Raw genomic sequence first — 15,035 nt, 5'->3', positions numbered from 1 at the left:
GCTGTAGTGTAACGGTCTCTTCATTGGCGGCAAGAATTAATTATTTTACATTGTGTGAGCAAACAAAGGGCCTTTTGTATTCAGTGAAGGTTATCCAGATGGTGTCTATAATTGCTTTGTTTGGCAAATGTCAAACAATGTGTTCGTGTGCCTAAAACAAAATATTAAGTCAAAAACCATAAAACTAACATACTGTATATCTTTTGATTTGTCTCAAACATTAAGCAACCATTAATGGAAATAAAAGTAAATGATAGTTGTGCTGCACATAAACCAGTCACCTCATGCAGTAGTACCCTCTCTGGACACTAGAGGGAGCACGCCGACTAGAAATGCGGGCGTCCTGATGCTGAGATACGTTTGTCCTGGTCATGACACAGGACAACGCTAAAACTCAGGTAAACAAAACGTGGGTTGACTTATTTTTTTATATTGTGCCTCATTGTTTGGTTTACTAAAGTTAACTTGCAGTAAGTCAGTACAACTACCAGGAGGCCCTTTAAATAAGTGTTTTAATACAGGTTGATGAGTCCGCAGCGTTCGCGGACCTCCTACAGACTGACGCGCCGCGTGACGCCAGCCTGCAGAGCCGCTGTGAGCACGAGGCCCAGCGCGCTGAGCGAGGGCCTGGCTCCGGCTCCGGCGCTGGGGTAACCGTAGCTCGTCCTGCACGGGCCCTTCACCTCCTCCAACGGAATGGGAACGTCGTCTGGGGTTGTGCCGTTCAGGCCGTCACGAACCTGAAGCCGAGAGGAGCGCAGCGAAATGTCTTTGTTTTCAGAGCAGGACTAAACCAGCCTGGATCTGTCATCAGCGCCTGTATATGCAAAGGTGACATAATAGCACAAAGAAGCTGGTGTTTGTGTTACTCACCCTCTCGACCTCTCTCATGACGCGGAGCAGGTTGTTTGCCAGAGCACCTTTGACCTCCTCATCGCTCCATCCTCTCCTCAGCAGCTCTGCCACCAGGTTGGGAACCTTGGACACGTCCTCCAAACCCTCGGGCGTCCTGAGGGGTGCACGTGTGGTTCAGGTGCGCGCTGGCACAAATGTGCCACCGAAACCCACGATGTGAGAACTCACGCAACGCCTGCTCACCTGGGAACTCCATCATAATCGCCTCCAAAGCCGACGCTTTCTGCCCCGGCCACTTTCTTTATATGGTCAAAGTGATCTGCGACGAAGATCGTAAAAAACGTTAATAAAGTGGATGCACATAAAGACTTTATGAAGGATCGAGTGTAATACTGTTAATGTTTAACCATTTACCAGCAACGTCTGAGAGTTTAGCGTTCTTGCTACAGGTCACAAAGTCATTGAAGAAGTTCACCATGACAATTCCTCTCTTTTCTTTCTGGAGAGAGAAACAAGAGGTGAGAGGAACGATCTGAGCAGCACTGATCTAGAAACGCACATCTATAGTAGAAGGAAGAAGGAGGAGGAAGGCTATTTGACACTTGCTCCCTTATCTGTCAAAGCTCATGGTTATAAGCCAGTTTATCGGTTTATTTTACAGTGTTGCATAATGGATCTGTTCTTTTATTGTGTCCAACTAGATGAGTGTCGTTATTCACGTTACAATTCAGCGTGATGTAAGGAACAATATGATCAATTTGACCTCTAATGAATTATAAATACATTTTTAAGAATCAAATCACTGGTTTAAAGCTTTTTTGACCTTTGATTAAAAGGACGTCGGTGATGAGCTTAAAACAGATACTAAACCATGAGACATCCGTTCTCTGGACACAAACACAAAGTGCTCACAACTGTGCGTAGAACTTCATCGGGGACGTTCCTCCTGTGTGGACAGATGCTGTAGGCGGAGGAGTGGCTGAAGATGACAGGGGCTTTCGACATATCCAGCACCTGTTCCATCACCGCTACGGAGACGTGCGAGAGGTCGATCATCATCCCCAGGCGGTTCATCTCCACAACCACTTGCTGTGGAGAAGAGTTCTACCATCAACCGCCACACCAAACATCGAGACACGTTTAGGTTGAGTTAAGTGAACACGTGCGGGCGGTTTAGTCCTCTCACATCCAGGCTGTAATGTTTAGCCCTGTCATTGAGACGATAGCATTTTAACACATTAATGTGTAACTTATTACACGTTCGAATCAGCGTTTGCTCATGTCTGCCTGAACGCCGACCTTTCCAAACGGAGACAGGCCATTGTGTCGAGCTGGCTCCGATCCAGTGTCAACAAGCCAGTTATCGACCCTGATAGTAGAAATAAAAAAAACATGTTAGCACAGGACTACACGGATCACAGGAGCTTTGATTAGGCAAAGAACATTTAATCTTCTTTAGTGAAATATCACAAATGTACATGAATGTCCACATGTGGAGAGGCGTCTCAGCGTCTAATGTTGCAGTAACTTAAACTTGCAGCTGTTTAACTTCAACCCCTGCGGATCAAAACTGGCCGACAGGAACTCCCCGAACTCCCCATCCGATAAAGGTAAAACAGCACAAACACTGACGAGCACTTACCTTTACCGTTATTAATCATAGCTGTTGTATCTAAGCATCTTTCTCTTCAATGGGCCGTGTGACAGACTCAATCCAGAGATTTACCTTCTGATCTAATATTTCACGCCTGAATATGACGCGTCGCCGTCAGTGCTGCGTTTTCGGTGGCGTGACCCGTTTGTGTGCTTCGCTCCTACCAGGGGGTGCTGCAGGAGTGCGTGAGCGTGAGGTAGCGAACCCCCAGCCGGTACATGGTGCGCAGGGTGCCCAGGCTGCTGTCCAGGGAGTGCCCCCCCTCCACCCCGATCAGACTGGCCGTCCTGTTGGCTCCGAAGGCCTCCGTGATGTCTGCGACAGACGACAGGCGATCAAGGCCACAGCTCCATGAGGGCGGATGTGCTTTAAGCGCCCCTCAGGCCTCACCTCGGCTGCTGGTGGCCAGAACGAACGTGTCGGGGTATTTCTGACACATCCTGTGAATCACGTCGATCTGTTCCAGGGTCTGTCGCACGGCGTCTTTGTACTGAGTGTCACAGTGAACAAAGGCTGCCCAGAACTGAAAGATGCATCGGCACTGTTAGACCCGTTAGCATTGGTGCATTAAAACGCGCTGTGACGTCTGTACCTGAGCTCCCAGACGTCCCTCCTCGATCTTAGGGATGTTGGTGTGTGTTGTGTTGAGTGTGTTGAGATTCACTTTGTTGAGCTCGTTGTTGAACTGCATTCGCAGTTGCCAGGGCAGGTCGTTGTGGCTGGAAGGCAGGGAGGAAACCGACACCGCATGAAGCAGGTCATCTAACCACCGTGTGGGATTATATGTTTGAGGCTCAAGATTCCACTGAGGAAAACATTTTCTTTCCAAAACCCCTCTCTGGTACAAACCGTTGTGACTTACCCGTCGATGAGGGGCGTTTCAGACATCAGCTTCAGAGCGTTGGTCATGTGCTGGTCCTCAGCCAGGGTTGAGCCCCAACAACTGACCCACAGCACCGCACATACAGATGCCAGCAGCATGTCTGAAAGTTAAACTGGTTAATCTTTCTGTAATCTACACTCTATTGACTCCAGCTGAACCTCCCGGTTTGTCAGTGTGACCTGTGGGTGCTCGCAGATTATCATTCCACTTTCCAGTTTTCTGCCTGTTATGCGTCGGAATGCTCTTCGCTCCTCCTCTGTCTTAGTCTGTTTCTCATTACACTGTCAGCAGCTGTAAATGCGGTAGCTTAAATATTATCCCTCCGTTTTACAATGTCCCATTTTTGTGGCCTTGAAAAATGTAACGCCCGACATTTTGCAGGAGACGCGGCACATGGCTTCATGGTTTTGTTGGAGTATCTCACACAGTTAAATGAGGGTTTTCCTCATCCACGGCAAAGATGCATGAATGCTAGAGACTGTTTAATCAGTTAAAGCATTAAAAAAGTCTATTTATGTTTTCACTCGACAAACAAATGTGATGGGAACACCAACACTAAAGATACAAAGATTCCCCTGAGGAAAAAAACAGATGGTTATTGGTTAAAGGGGTTTGTTCACAGACTGGAATCAACCAGATCCTCCGTTACAGTTACTTATTTATGACCTAGTGTATATAACCATTATTACCTCACAAGTTGTATAAAATAATGCTTGATCCTTTATTTTTTAATTCCTCTATTGCCATTTTGTCTGCATGAGCACCAGGGAAACAACCTCATACCTAAATTGTATAATATAAATATATATTACAATACAAATTGTGTAAATAACAAGCAATTACAGTTGTATAGTATTTTAGTTGTGTAACCTAAATGCAAATACCACTTCCAGAGAGCAAGATACACAATAAATACTATTTATTTAAAATATGTTGGCGACCCCTGATAAGAACAGCAGAAGAAGAAGGTTTTTGTATTTATTTTTACCTTCTGTATGGTTTTGTGGATCAAGCCCCTGATCAGGTTAATTATTATAACGGTTTGTGTAAAAAGGATGAACAGATCCCTCGGTCTATGAGTGCATGTGTGCATTTACGTACACTGGGTTTCTGCTTGTTTCTGCAGTCGTACAAAACTCATCAAACTTGTGCCGTTAAACCTGAACAGGTTTGTATCTGTTAAATATTGTTCATCGGAAGAGAAGACACGACAGCTGCTCAAAATGCCAAAGACCATACGTTTGGTCTCAGCATTTGAACTAGTGAAGGTGTGGGGAGTTTTAGGTGGATACCAGAGATGAAAAAAGAGCTCCTGAAACACCCAGATGAAGAGTTTTCCACTGAAGTTAATGAACACTCCCAGGAGGGGGCTACAAAAGAGAAACCAGTCCAGAAGCTATAAAGACGAACTTGCATAGAAACTTTAGGCTTGAAAATGGCCAGACTGGACGTCACAGAGCTGTTCCACGGTATTTCCTTTCCTGGACACCTGCACACGCAGGACTCCTTGCAACGCGCTCTTGAGTTTCAGTTTGAGGACACAGACATCCTCATCGTCTCCTACCCGAAGTCCGGTAAGAACAGACCACACATTGCAGCCTAAGCTCTTTTTTCCCCTCTGAATTTGTGAAAGCGGGGTCACAGACGTTTCGCTCCTCTCTCTCTAGGCACCACATGGATGCAGGAAATCGTGACCCTCGTGTCCAGCAGAGGCGACCCACACTTGTCCAATACGATCCCGAACTGGACCCGAGCTCCCTGGCTGGAGCATTACTACAGCGCAGAGGTTCTGGAGGCGTCGTCCCTCGCACCCCGGGTCATCACCACACACCTGCCGCATCACCTGCTCGGCCCAGCCCTTCAGGGCTCAAAAGCCAAGGTTATTTGAAGCTTAGCAATATTCTAAGCTGGTTTTCTTCAAGTTACAGCCAAAACTACACAAAGGTCATGAGTGGAAAAGTTAATTATACTAGAAAGAAATGCTAAAATTCAGAATAAGCTTTTACCTCCAGCGATCAAACTACTAGAATAAACTACTTCACTGTAGATGTAGTATAGTTGTACAGTACAATAATAATTTGAAAGAGAGAATACCTCAGCCATACCACATATATTTTTGTTTGTGTTTGTTTAGATCAGTGATACAGGTTAAGCCTTATATAACAGGCAGTAGTTCAGAAATCCAGGTCCTGTTTGATGATGAGCATAGAGCAGGGGTGTCTAACCCTGGTCCTCCAGAGCTACTGTCCTGCTGGTTTTCCAACAGCTAATACTGATTAGTTTGGTCAAGTGTGTTCAGTCAATCAACCGACACACCTGATGAAGGCAATCAGAGAGAGGTGGAAAAGCAGCAGGGCGGTGGCTCTGGAGGACCCTGGCATAGAGAGTTGGCCTCCTTTGTATCAGATGTCTGAAGTCTCAAGCTGAGCTTTTGTGTGTTGGTGCCCTGAACCCTGTCCCCTAAAGCCTCCACGTGTTCTCCCAGGTCATATATGTGAGCAGGAACCCTAAAGACGTCGCCGTTTCCTTTTACCACTTTCACAAAGTTGCCCACTTTCTCCCGGAGTTTGGCTCATTTACAGAGTTTTTACATCGATTCCTGGAGGGCACGCGTGAGTCGACTCCAGGGTTAAAGACAGATTTTTCATTATCTGTCTGAAGATCAAACCATAACTGTGTCTTCTTCATTGTTGCAGTCCACTTTGGCTCCTGGTTCGACCACGTCAAAGGCTGGGCCTCACCGGCGGCTGCTGTGAGCAATCGGCTCCACGTCACCTATGAAGAGATGTCACTGGTAAATAAGAGAAGCGTCCTCATTTTTGTCAGACTGATAAACATGTTTTAATCAATGACAAGGTTAAAAAAGAATGAATCAGATGTATAAGTGTGAATGTTTATTCATCTAATAACCCTGGGTGTAAATGGCTTTTCTCCTTTGTGACTGATTTGTCAATTTGTGGTCATCCAGGACCTGCTCGGTGCCATAAAGAGGGTCAGCTCTTTTCTGCAGTGCCCCCTGGTGGAGGAGGAGCTGAACAACTGTGGGAGGCACTGCAGCTTCAACAGTATGAAGAAAAACAAGATGGTTAATTACACCTCTGTCCCTGAGGAGGTAATGGACCACAGCAAAGGCTCCTTCATGAGAAAAGGTGACTCGTTATTATTCACAGTTAAATAAAACCTTGATTCAAGACTGTCCTGTCCAACCACAATCAAGGTTATTAACTCCCACGTAAGGAAAATACATTTGCTTAGCTCAGCTGCTGACTTTTCATCCTAATCCCCTTCCAACGATTCAGGTAAGATTGGAGATTGGAAAAACACGTTCACAGAGGAGCAGAGTCAATATTTAGAAGACATCCTGAGCTCCAAGATGGAGGACTGCCCCTTAGAGTTTGTGTGGGAGGAGCCGGATGAAGAGGAGGCACATGGAGACGAATGAGCTGATGAAAGACGTTTCAGATTGAAATCAGACTCTGCAGCTGATTACTGTAAAATATAATAAGAAAAATGTGGTTAGTGAACAGTCTGAGAAATTAATAATAAAGAATATCACAACAAAGGGACTTCCTTTATGCTTAGGTGTGTGTGTGTGTGTGTGTGTGTGTGTGTGTGTGTGTGTGTGTGTGTGTGTGTGTGTGTGTGTGTGTGTGTTGGCAGATGCAACTTGATTCTCATCTGCAACCTGCCTTTATTCTTCCTGGAACAAAATGAATTCAAATTTGTTTTTAAGAGATTTAGGCAAATTAGTTTTTTTCTATCTTTTCTTTAGTGTTTTGAGAGCAGTTGATCATGTTGAGCTAAAGGTTAATAAGCAGAACCACGTCAGTGTAAAGTGTTAAAAAACCAACTGGTTCTTCATACTTAATACACCACGTGATCGAAGCTGAATAGTGAACGGCAGCCGACAAAGACCGCTGACTAAAGTGAGCAGAACATCAGGCTGAGCTGCATTGTAGATAATGTAGGTGTCTTTTTCCTGCTGACACAGCATTGAACTGCATTTACAGCAGATTGTTATTGCGAATGGAACACATCATGAAGAATTTTGTCTTTTCAAAATATGCGACGACAGCTTGTTTCCTGAAAGCGATTACTGTATGTGCAGATTCGATCACACATAAACACAGGCAATTAGTTTTGAACTCTTTGTGGTTCTCACTGACTCTACACAAGCCGTAACTGGGCCATAACTTCCTGCTCTCATCATCTCATGCTCAGTTTGTGTCGCTTTCGGTGTAGTTTCAGTATTTTATTGAATTATTGACTGTTAGTGAAGGATTTAAGACCTAAATCTTAAAAATGTAGACAGAAACTACATGATCTGACTGATTCAGCCACTGGCTGGCCGTGTTTAAACACCTAGAACTCACCTACAGATTTCACACATGGAGCTCTGTTTACTCAGTAAAGTCTGGGATGAACGTTTAATTACTGAGTTTGGAAGTGGAGTTCAAGGAAAAAACTAATTGTTTGCATATCCTTTATTATTTTGACTATATTTGACTTTTCCAATCTTTTCAACATACATTTCGCTTCCTCTTAAAGTATCATCATTTATTCACAGCATTCACACAGTGAAGACTAGAGAGATGGGTGCGTGACTGCAGAGCTGCTGTTGACAGGTGGTTTATCCTGCAAATGAGTTCTGCCTGTAAGAAACACATCAGAGCTAAAGAAGCTAAAGAACAGCAGAGACATCTTTATTTATAAAGATGCTGCGTGTGTTTGAACCCGAGGCGGCTTCCTGCAGCTGCAGAGCAGTTCATCCTGACACAGCTGTACAGTATGTCTGTTTCCATGACACCTGGGTGACAGACTGTCTACAGCTGTGATGTTCCTTGGATATCATCATATATTATCATTGCTATCCGTGCATCCGTGCTGAAACAAGTGGAATTTCCACTTAGATGGTGAAGACCTATTTCTGAGAAGTCAGGAAAACAACAGTCTGCGTTTGAAAGAGTGACTTCATGGGGAGTACGTGTGTGTGTGTGTGTGTGTGTGTGTGTGTGTGTGTGTGTGTGTGTGTGTGTGTGTGTGTGTGTGTGTGTGTGTGTGTCATATGTCCATATTGTGATATTGTGAACTGATAGTGCCCCCAACAATGAGCTTGATGGGAACTGTTATAACTCCTTGTTGTATCTGTAATCAGCACATTTGCTGTCCTGTATTTGTTCTCTGTAAACTGTCTTAATGTTTTCTTTATCCGCATGTGGACCAGTCTGCGGGAGAAAAACAAACCAAAAACTCGCGTGGTAGAATTCCACTTCATAAAAGTCCACATTGTAGAAACGCTCCATGTAGGCATTCATTGAGAGACGGGGAAAAATGTCCATTCAGTTTATCAATTCATCTGGTTAAACTGATGAGACAATTGTTGCCGAGCAACTGATGCTTTCTTGTCCTTCAGGCTTTGCAAGGAAGAGGCACCAGAGACTTTTCACTAGTTAGAGTCATGCAGACACACACACACATACTGCAAATGTCACAACACACACTAGTGGCAAAACACCAGGCTCAAGAAGAGACACCCGTGTGTGTGTGTGTCTGCATGTGTGTGTGTGTGTGTGTGTGTGTGTGTGTGTGTGTGTGTGTGTGTGTGTGTGTGTGTGTGTGTGTGTGTGTGTTGGTTGGTTGTTGGTACAACTAATATAAAGGTGGGCGATAATGCTTATGAAGCTTTGGTTTCCCAGTCACACGAGGGCAGAACACACAACGCGACAGCTGAGTACACAACAGGCCAACAAGAGCAGACTGACACACAGAGTGGCAAAGATTTGTATCATTCTCACCTCATTGTTGTGTTGATGGCTGGATTCACGTGAGTACGGCCGGTACATGACACAATCGGTGAGATCATTGAGCAGGTGATGAAACCTCACCAGTGTTTCACGTTGTTAGTTAGTAATAAATGTAATGATGCTTGAGGGAACTTTTGTTTTATATATTAGCCTATTTAGGACTTTTCACCAGCAGATTGAACTAAGCCAAAAGTAGGAACGAGCCGCTGAGATGATGCACACTGTGCAACACTTACGCCATGTCTGAAACACCATCTGTGACACTATTTGTTACAGCTGAGACTTAAACAGAACTTCACCAGAGGCCAGGTTTTCCAGTTGGGCTCATCTGCCATGACAGATGACAAACACCACATGTAACGTGCACAAAGCCTTGAACTCTATCAGAAACATCCAGCTCAGAAACACAGAGTGGAGAAGAAACAAAGATGTTCAGGTTAAAGCTGGGCGAGTTTATAGATGCAGTAACATGAAATCTATGTTCACACTGTGCATGTTGTAGATGAGCATGACTGCAGTCATTGAACCAAGCCTGAATTCATTTGTAGGACAAACATCCCGTACACAGACACACGTTAAGAGGAGGATTCTGGGAAATGTTGCCCTGTGATCTGAGCCGCTGCTCTGCAGGAGTGATGGAGGCAGAGGAAGTAAACCTTGAGACTGGTAGCGAGTAATAACCCTTGGCAGGGATATTAATATTTTACAAGCCACAGAGAGGAACATACTGCTCCCTACTTAAAATGCGTCCTCTGCTTTGCAGCTCAATTTTTATTCCGGCTTAAAATTGAAATGATACATTTCACTAAGCAGCTAAAGAGACTGTACAGGTTATAGGTGAGTAAGCAAAATTGTAGAAAATTTGAACTGATTAGACTGAAGACTGATGTCAAACCCCACGAGCTCCACAGAATCCATGGAACGGTGTGTTGTAATGTGGTGGAAGTGTGTAGCTCGTGTCGTCCTGAGGAGGTCAGACAAACAGGCTGGTGCAGGAGTTGAAATAGATGCTGAGAGTGAGCGTAGGTCAATTCTGTTCCTACTTATGGGGGAATGCAGTCAGGACTCCTTCCTGGGGGCGTGTGCAGGTCTGCGTGGGTCCTCCCCCCGTCCGGCGGCTCAGGCTGAGCTGTGTGTGTGTGTGTGTGTGTGTGTGTGTGTGTGTGTGTGTGTGTGTGTGTGTGTGACCTGAGTTCCAGCCTCTCTCCGTCCTCACATTAACAGAGGAACTGAAGGAGGACGTCTGCGCCCTCATACTGTTCCTTCCTCTCATCGCGTCCACCTCCACGGCGCCGACGGCACCGCCGGCTGTCGTCTTCCTGCTTTCTGCGGTGGAGGAATGCATTTGTTGTAGCGACAGCTCATGATTCGTGGCACAGCGAGCACACCTGTCACGCCAAAATATCTTTGATGCCATTCTTAGAGAGAGGGGAGAAAAGCTCGACTGCCAGGAAAGACTCGCCGCCCGCGTCATTCATTTTTATTTCACTGTCAGCCTTCGCTTTCGCGCTGATGACTCCACATGATGAAACGTTGTCTCAACCTCTGCGGCTTTGAGGAGTTAACAGCGTGAAGAACTTTGGAAACAGTGACACGTGACATGTGGCCATCAACAGTTTAGGTTTCAAATAATTGGGTCTCATTCAAATAAACCATAATGATTATAAGTGTCTTTCACCCTCCACTTTGATGATCTCCACAGGTGTCCATCCTCTAGTCGAGTCTGAGGGACCTATTATCCCACAGGTGCCATGTACTAATGAGCCCTAGCTCAGGTTTTATTTCATTGCACCTGCTTTTGCAATTTGTTTGGCACCAGGCGACCTCCATTACTCCAGAGAGGAAGGAGCCCTGTGTCTGCACAGACTGGATGCACTGGTCCTCATTTTGAACCCAAAATAGAATTTGCCTCAGAATGTCCTCGAACCTCGTTGCACCAGGTTTCGTGCCATCAGCTGGCACTGACTGAGAATTTCTGACACAACGTTGATAATTCTGGCGACAAAGCCGTCAAAGCAGGTTTTTAGAGACTAGAGTTCAAATCAAAACAAATCAGACTTCAGGTCTCTAAAGACATAAGTGGATGTTGAGTGGATCCTGGTTGTGCCAGTGGTGATGAAGAAGATCATTACACATGCACACAACAGCTTCATGTGGCTTCCCACATTTTCTCTTGTTCTTCAAGCCACGCCCCCTGATCTGCATCAAGTTATAGATATGCAGATATATATAAGCATGGTGCACAGTGAGTCGAGTGTGCCTGTCATAGTTTGCTGGTACGTAGGTCTGTATGGGCCATAATCAAAGGCCGGTCTCGTTAAAGTAAGCCACATTTTATGGTCCAACCCATAAGATAAAAGATGCAGCCTCTATGGCTGCCATGAAAACATCTAGCATCAGCACGTACAGCATCTGATTCCTCTGTATCTCCCCTGATGACACAGTGAAATCTTCATGTGGACCCTGTACTTGTATCTGCTGCAGGCCTTGTCGTAGGACAGGATCCCTGCAGTGTAAATCTCGCCACTGTCGGCATTTGTGACAACCAGGGCGCCTCCTGCGTCCCCAAAGCAAACGTTCTCCTCGTACTTCGTGCTCTCGGTGCAGATGTTCTCATCCACGTCTGGTGTGAGCGGGCTTCGCTCGTATTCCGCCTCGACCGACTGACCAGGGGGAGTCTGAGGTATGTGACCCCAGGGGGTCACCCTGTCTGCTGCAGCCGGATCAGAGCCAGGTCATTGTCCCAGTCAGAGCGGTTCTGAAAACCTGGATGGAGAACGACCTGCAGGTAAATGATGCCCTGGCTTTTCACTCATCAAACTGTGATGCATCTTCTTTTCTCTCACCTTTTCTACAGCGACCTCCGCCCGCTTTGAAGTGTCCTCATAGACCTTGGGGACGACGGGTCCCAGTGTCCTGTCGACTCTTCCGCACAAAAAGGTTTCTGCCAGCTGTCAAAACGCAGCAGTCAGAGATGAGGGCGCCACTTGCATAGCCTCCATCCAGCGCACTGTCAGAGATGTGGACCATGACCTGCCAGGGGACGCAAGGGGGTCCCTCCAACCACACGCCTGGAACGCGCTGACGCTGACCTGGAAGCTGAAAACATACACACACATGTTAAACAGGGCTGGAAGGTTTGAAGTTTCATCCGATTTCATGGCCTTTTATTGATTTTCCCTTTATGCCCTTGTATGAGCGGATATTCTTCTTCTTAAACTGACAGCACCATGAAGTCGAACACAGATGGCTTCATTCTTCAGCTGATTGTTCGTGGTCATTAGTGTTGCTGTGTTTCAGGATTTGTTTACCGTGAGGCGTCTCCAAAGTCTTTTTCCATCATCATATTTAAGACGAACGCTCACCAGCGCAATTAAGCAGACGAGTGACTAATTGGTTTGACGCATTAATGCAAGTGCATGAATATAAAGTGGATTCAGTTTTTATGTTCCATTTAATCTCTCCTGCGTTGCATTGTTCCCCTTTTTTGCCAGAGATAATAAGCATGCATTTATATAAAACTATTTTTCATGGTGGCTGCAGTGGCTTTAATCACATGTCACACTAGACTTGCGGTCGCTGCGTTTAGAGCTATTTCTGATGTTTTGTTTGATGAGACGCAGGGCAACAGATGATTTTCTGTCGGTTTCTGACGTTTCGAGACGAATGAATAAGAAAATGAGCAGCAAAGGCCCTTAGAGCCTTCAGTAGCTGCAGCGTGTGAGCAGCTGTCAAAGAGGTTTTTGTGTGAATGAGCCTGAGAGAACTGATTGACTAACTGGGACTTGTTGAGGACTTTCTGACTGTGCGTCTGTTATTAACTTAATTACCAGGATGAGCCATGTTGTTTGCGCTGCCTATCAGCTGTTGTCCAGACTAGAATTATGCATCAAGTAACTTGTTTACAATTTCCACGGTTCTGAATTTCATCAGATTTTATTTCAGAATGCAACTTAAACTGTGATAAATGCTCCTTTAGTGGTCGACACTGATACTTTTTGGACATGCTGAACCTGCTGTATCAGAAGGTGTGCTACCTGACGCAGGGAGTTTACGCCTGTGAGTCCAACTGACCAGAAGGAGCACAGTCACTGAAAACCTTGAAACAACAGCAGGTATGTTGAGGTTTGATATTAATTTTTTGCTTATTTCTTTAGTAAAAAAAATAACTGGATATTTTATTCTAAAACTAGTTTTCATGGTAAAATAGTTTTCAGACTTGGAGGATGTAACACTCCAGTAGAAATGTTGGGTTTTTATACTATTCAAGAATATTTAATGATTTAAAAAAAGACTGTTTCAGAAATTGAAAAATTTCAGGAAAAGATGAACTTACCTCATATTGTTCAGAATATTCAAGTCCAGTGACGGGGGCTTTGGTTTTCGTCGAGTTTTGGGACGGAGGTATTTATATTAGAAACTCTGAGCTGGGAATTTCTGCTTAATGGGTAATGGGTTTTCCGTGAACCTAAAGTACTGTAAATGATTGTGAAATCTCACCTTTGAGCTGGCGGTTGTCAAACTCTCTGAAGTGTAAAATTTAGATGATGTCCTGTGAAAAGTCGCAGTCAATAAATTCTGCTTAATTCAGCTGCTTCTTAACAGATTGCCTCAGCTGTGGATCCTGAGCCGGTCGTGTTAGGGCTGGACATTCTTTTTTTTTCTACTTTTTGTAATGTGCAATGGAAACAGATCAACGCACATTTTAGAACATGGTATGTCTCCTAGATTTCCTTGGGCATTAACTCGTCCCAGCTCGTACGTCACAGCTATAACACAGACTATCTGATAGAATTCCATGAAGGCACACGTCCATGTTCCCAGAGGATCAGTTATCATGCGGTTACTGTGGTGATTATCTGACTTATACTTCAGGGCCTACATGTTCCAATTACACCGAGAAAACATCTACTCCATGACTGTCCTTCATTCATATTCCTCACAGGAGACCCTGGCAACCCTACGAGGGACCTGTCACCACAGAGAGTGGATGAACTGATAGAACGTGGGTTATCCTGTTTCTCCGCAGCTCCCTCTTTATGTCAACACGTCAATTTGTTGTAAGCAAATGCATAAAATCAAGGCTGTGCTGCGCTAAATCACCAAACTAATGTGGAGAAATATGAAAGCTGCGGAGGGCGTCAGCATGTTGATTCATATCTATGAAGACAGCTGATCTACAACCTTCCCTCCACACATTTATTAAAATCTGGAATCTAGAATTTCTGCCTTTATCTCTTAATTCAGTGTTTAATTAGACAGGTGGAAATTCTTTAAACGGCCTCTACGATTCTCCTGCTTCAAGAAAATGCAGGTGTCATGCACACAGAATTGGGTGTGCATTATTCTGCACAGTGAGGCTAACGTCAATGAGAAATAACCATGACCAAAAGACATTTCTGAGGATTTAAGGTATTTTGATTTTTAATTCAGGCAGATGCAGCTTTCATCAGTCATACGAGGACTTGGGCAGCAGCAGCTATATTTTATAACTGTGCTATGTGCTACTGTCATTCATACCTGGTCCCCATGTAATCAGCGCTGTAAAAGCCAGGCAGCCTTGGCTTGACTCGACTCGATACAAACACAAAATAAGCCTTTCAGGTGTTTAGTGAGCAGGTTCGCCAAACCTGTGAAGACGTCACGTTGCTCATCGCGTGCACCGCAGCCCTTCTCTCTGACCTTTCTGCCATTTACTCCTCATGGAAATCGGAATGCGAGCTTCAATTTTAGTCGTTAACTTGGGCCCGGCTTCAGGGCTGACCCTGTGCACAGAGCGGGTGCCAAGGCGGAAGCAAATCACTGATGTGTGCTGCAACACGTTGTTCAGCATCTCTGT

The 15,035-nt window shown here is 45.1% G+C and overlaps 4 protein-coding genes across 4 annotated transcripts in view; 1 reads left to right on the top strand and 3 right to left on the bottom strand.

The window, feature by feature from the left end:
- Positions 1 to 74: 74 nt before the first annotated feature.
- On the bottom strand, positions 75 to 3,513 carry dpep1 (dipeptidase 1). Its single transcript, XM_029144869.3, has 10 exons — positions 3,372 to 3,513; positions 3,102 to 3,228; positions 2,900 to 3,032; positions 2,674 to 2,824; positions 2,155 to 2,224; positions 1,768 to 1,944; positions 1,270 to 1,354; positions 1,099 to 1,174; positions 874 to 1,009; positions 75 to 740 (listed from the first exon to the last, which is right to left on the bottom strand). The coding sequence occupies exons 1-10, from the start codon at positions 3,488 to 3,490 to the stop codon at positions 552 to 554; spliced, it is 1,263 nt and encodes a 420-aa protein (XP_029000702.1). The 5' UTR covers positions 3,491 to 3,513; the 3' UTR covers positions 75 to 551.
- A 166-nt stretch (positions 3,514 to 3,679) lies between these two features.
- sult5a1 (sulfotransferase family 5A, member 1) lies at positions 3,680 to 6,952 on the top strand. The gene is made up of 6 exons (XM_029144870.3): positions 3,680 to 4,966; positions 5,060 to 5,271; positions 5,878 to 6,004; positions 6,089 to 6,186; positions 6,361 to 6,541; positions 6,692 to 6,952. The coding sequence occupies exons 1-6, from the start codon at positions 4,828 to 4,830 to the stop codon at positions 6,832 to 6,834; spliced, it is 900 nt and encodes a 299-aa protein (XP_029000703.1). The 5' UTR covers positions 3,680 to 4,827; the 3' UTR covers positions 6,835 to 6,952.
- Positions 6,953 to 11,513: 4,561 nt separating this feature from the next.
- hp (haptoglobin) lies at positions 11,514 to 13,846 on the bottom strand. Its single transcript, XM_041070078.2, is given in 7 exon segments — positions 11,514 to 11,588; positions 11,591 to 11,643; positions 11,645 to 11,852; positions 11,855 to 11,978; positions 12,043 to 12,106; positions 12,108 to 12,251; positions 12,253 to 13,846. Coding segments are annotated over 7 exon segments (711 nt in total). The 5' UTR covers positions 12,348 to 13,846; the 3' UTR covers positions 11,514 to 11,565.
- Positions 12,277 to 15,035, bottom strand: part of dhodh (dihydroorotate dehydrogenase) — a 52,268-nt gene continuing 49,509 nt past the window's right edge. Inside the window, exon 10 of the mRNA XM_041070077.1 lies at positions 12,277 to 12,295. The gene's annotated coding sequence lies outside the window, so the exon portion shown is untranslated. The remainder of the gene's footprint in view (positions 12,296 to 15,035) is intronic.

The sequence above is a fragment of the Betta splendens genome, chromosome 3, assembly GCF_900634795.4.
Source record: "Betta splendens chromosome 3, fBetSpl5.4, whole genome shotgun sequence".
In the NCBI taxonomy this organism is placed as follows: domain Eukaryota; kingdom Metazoa; phylum Chordata; class Actinopteri; order Anabantiformes; family Osphronemidae; genus Betta; species Betta splendens.
Note: the sequence above shows the minus strand (reverse complement) of the source record. Positions and strands in the feature narration are given on the sequence as shown.

Coding starts and splice junctions, on each gene's coding strand:
- dpep1 (XM_029144869.3), bottom strand. CDS start 3,490: ATGCTGCTGGCATCTGTATGTGCGGTGCTGTGGGTCAGTTGTTGGGGC. Junction 1,175..1,269: donor TAAACTCTCAGACGTTGCTG/GTAAATGGTTAA, acceptor TCTTCGTCGCAG/ATCACTTTGACCATATAAAG. Junction 741..873: donor TCATGAGAGAGGTCGAGAGG/GTGAGTAACACA, acceptor TCTCGGCTTCAG/GTTCGTGACGGCCTGAACGG.
- sult5a1 (XM_029144870.3), top strand. CDS start 4,828: ATGGCCAGACTGGACGTCACAGAGCTGTTCCACGGTATTTCCTTTCCT. Junction 4,967..5,059: donor CGTCTCCTACCCGAAGTCCG/GTAAGAACAGAC, acceptor CTCTCTCTCTAG/GCACCACATGGATGCAGGAA. Junction 6,005..6,088: donor TCGATTCCTGGAGGGCACGC/GTGAGTCGACTC, acceptor TCATTGTTGCAG/TCCACTTTGGCTCCTGGTTC.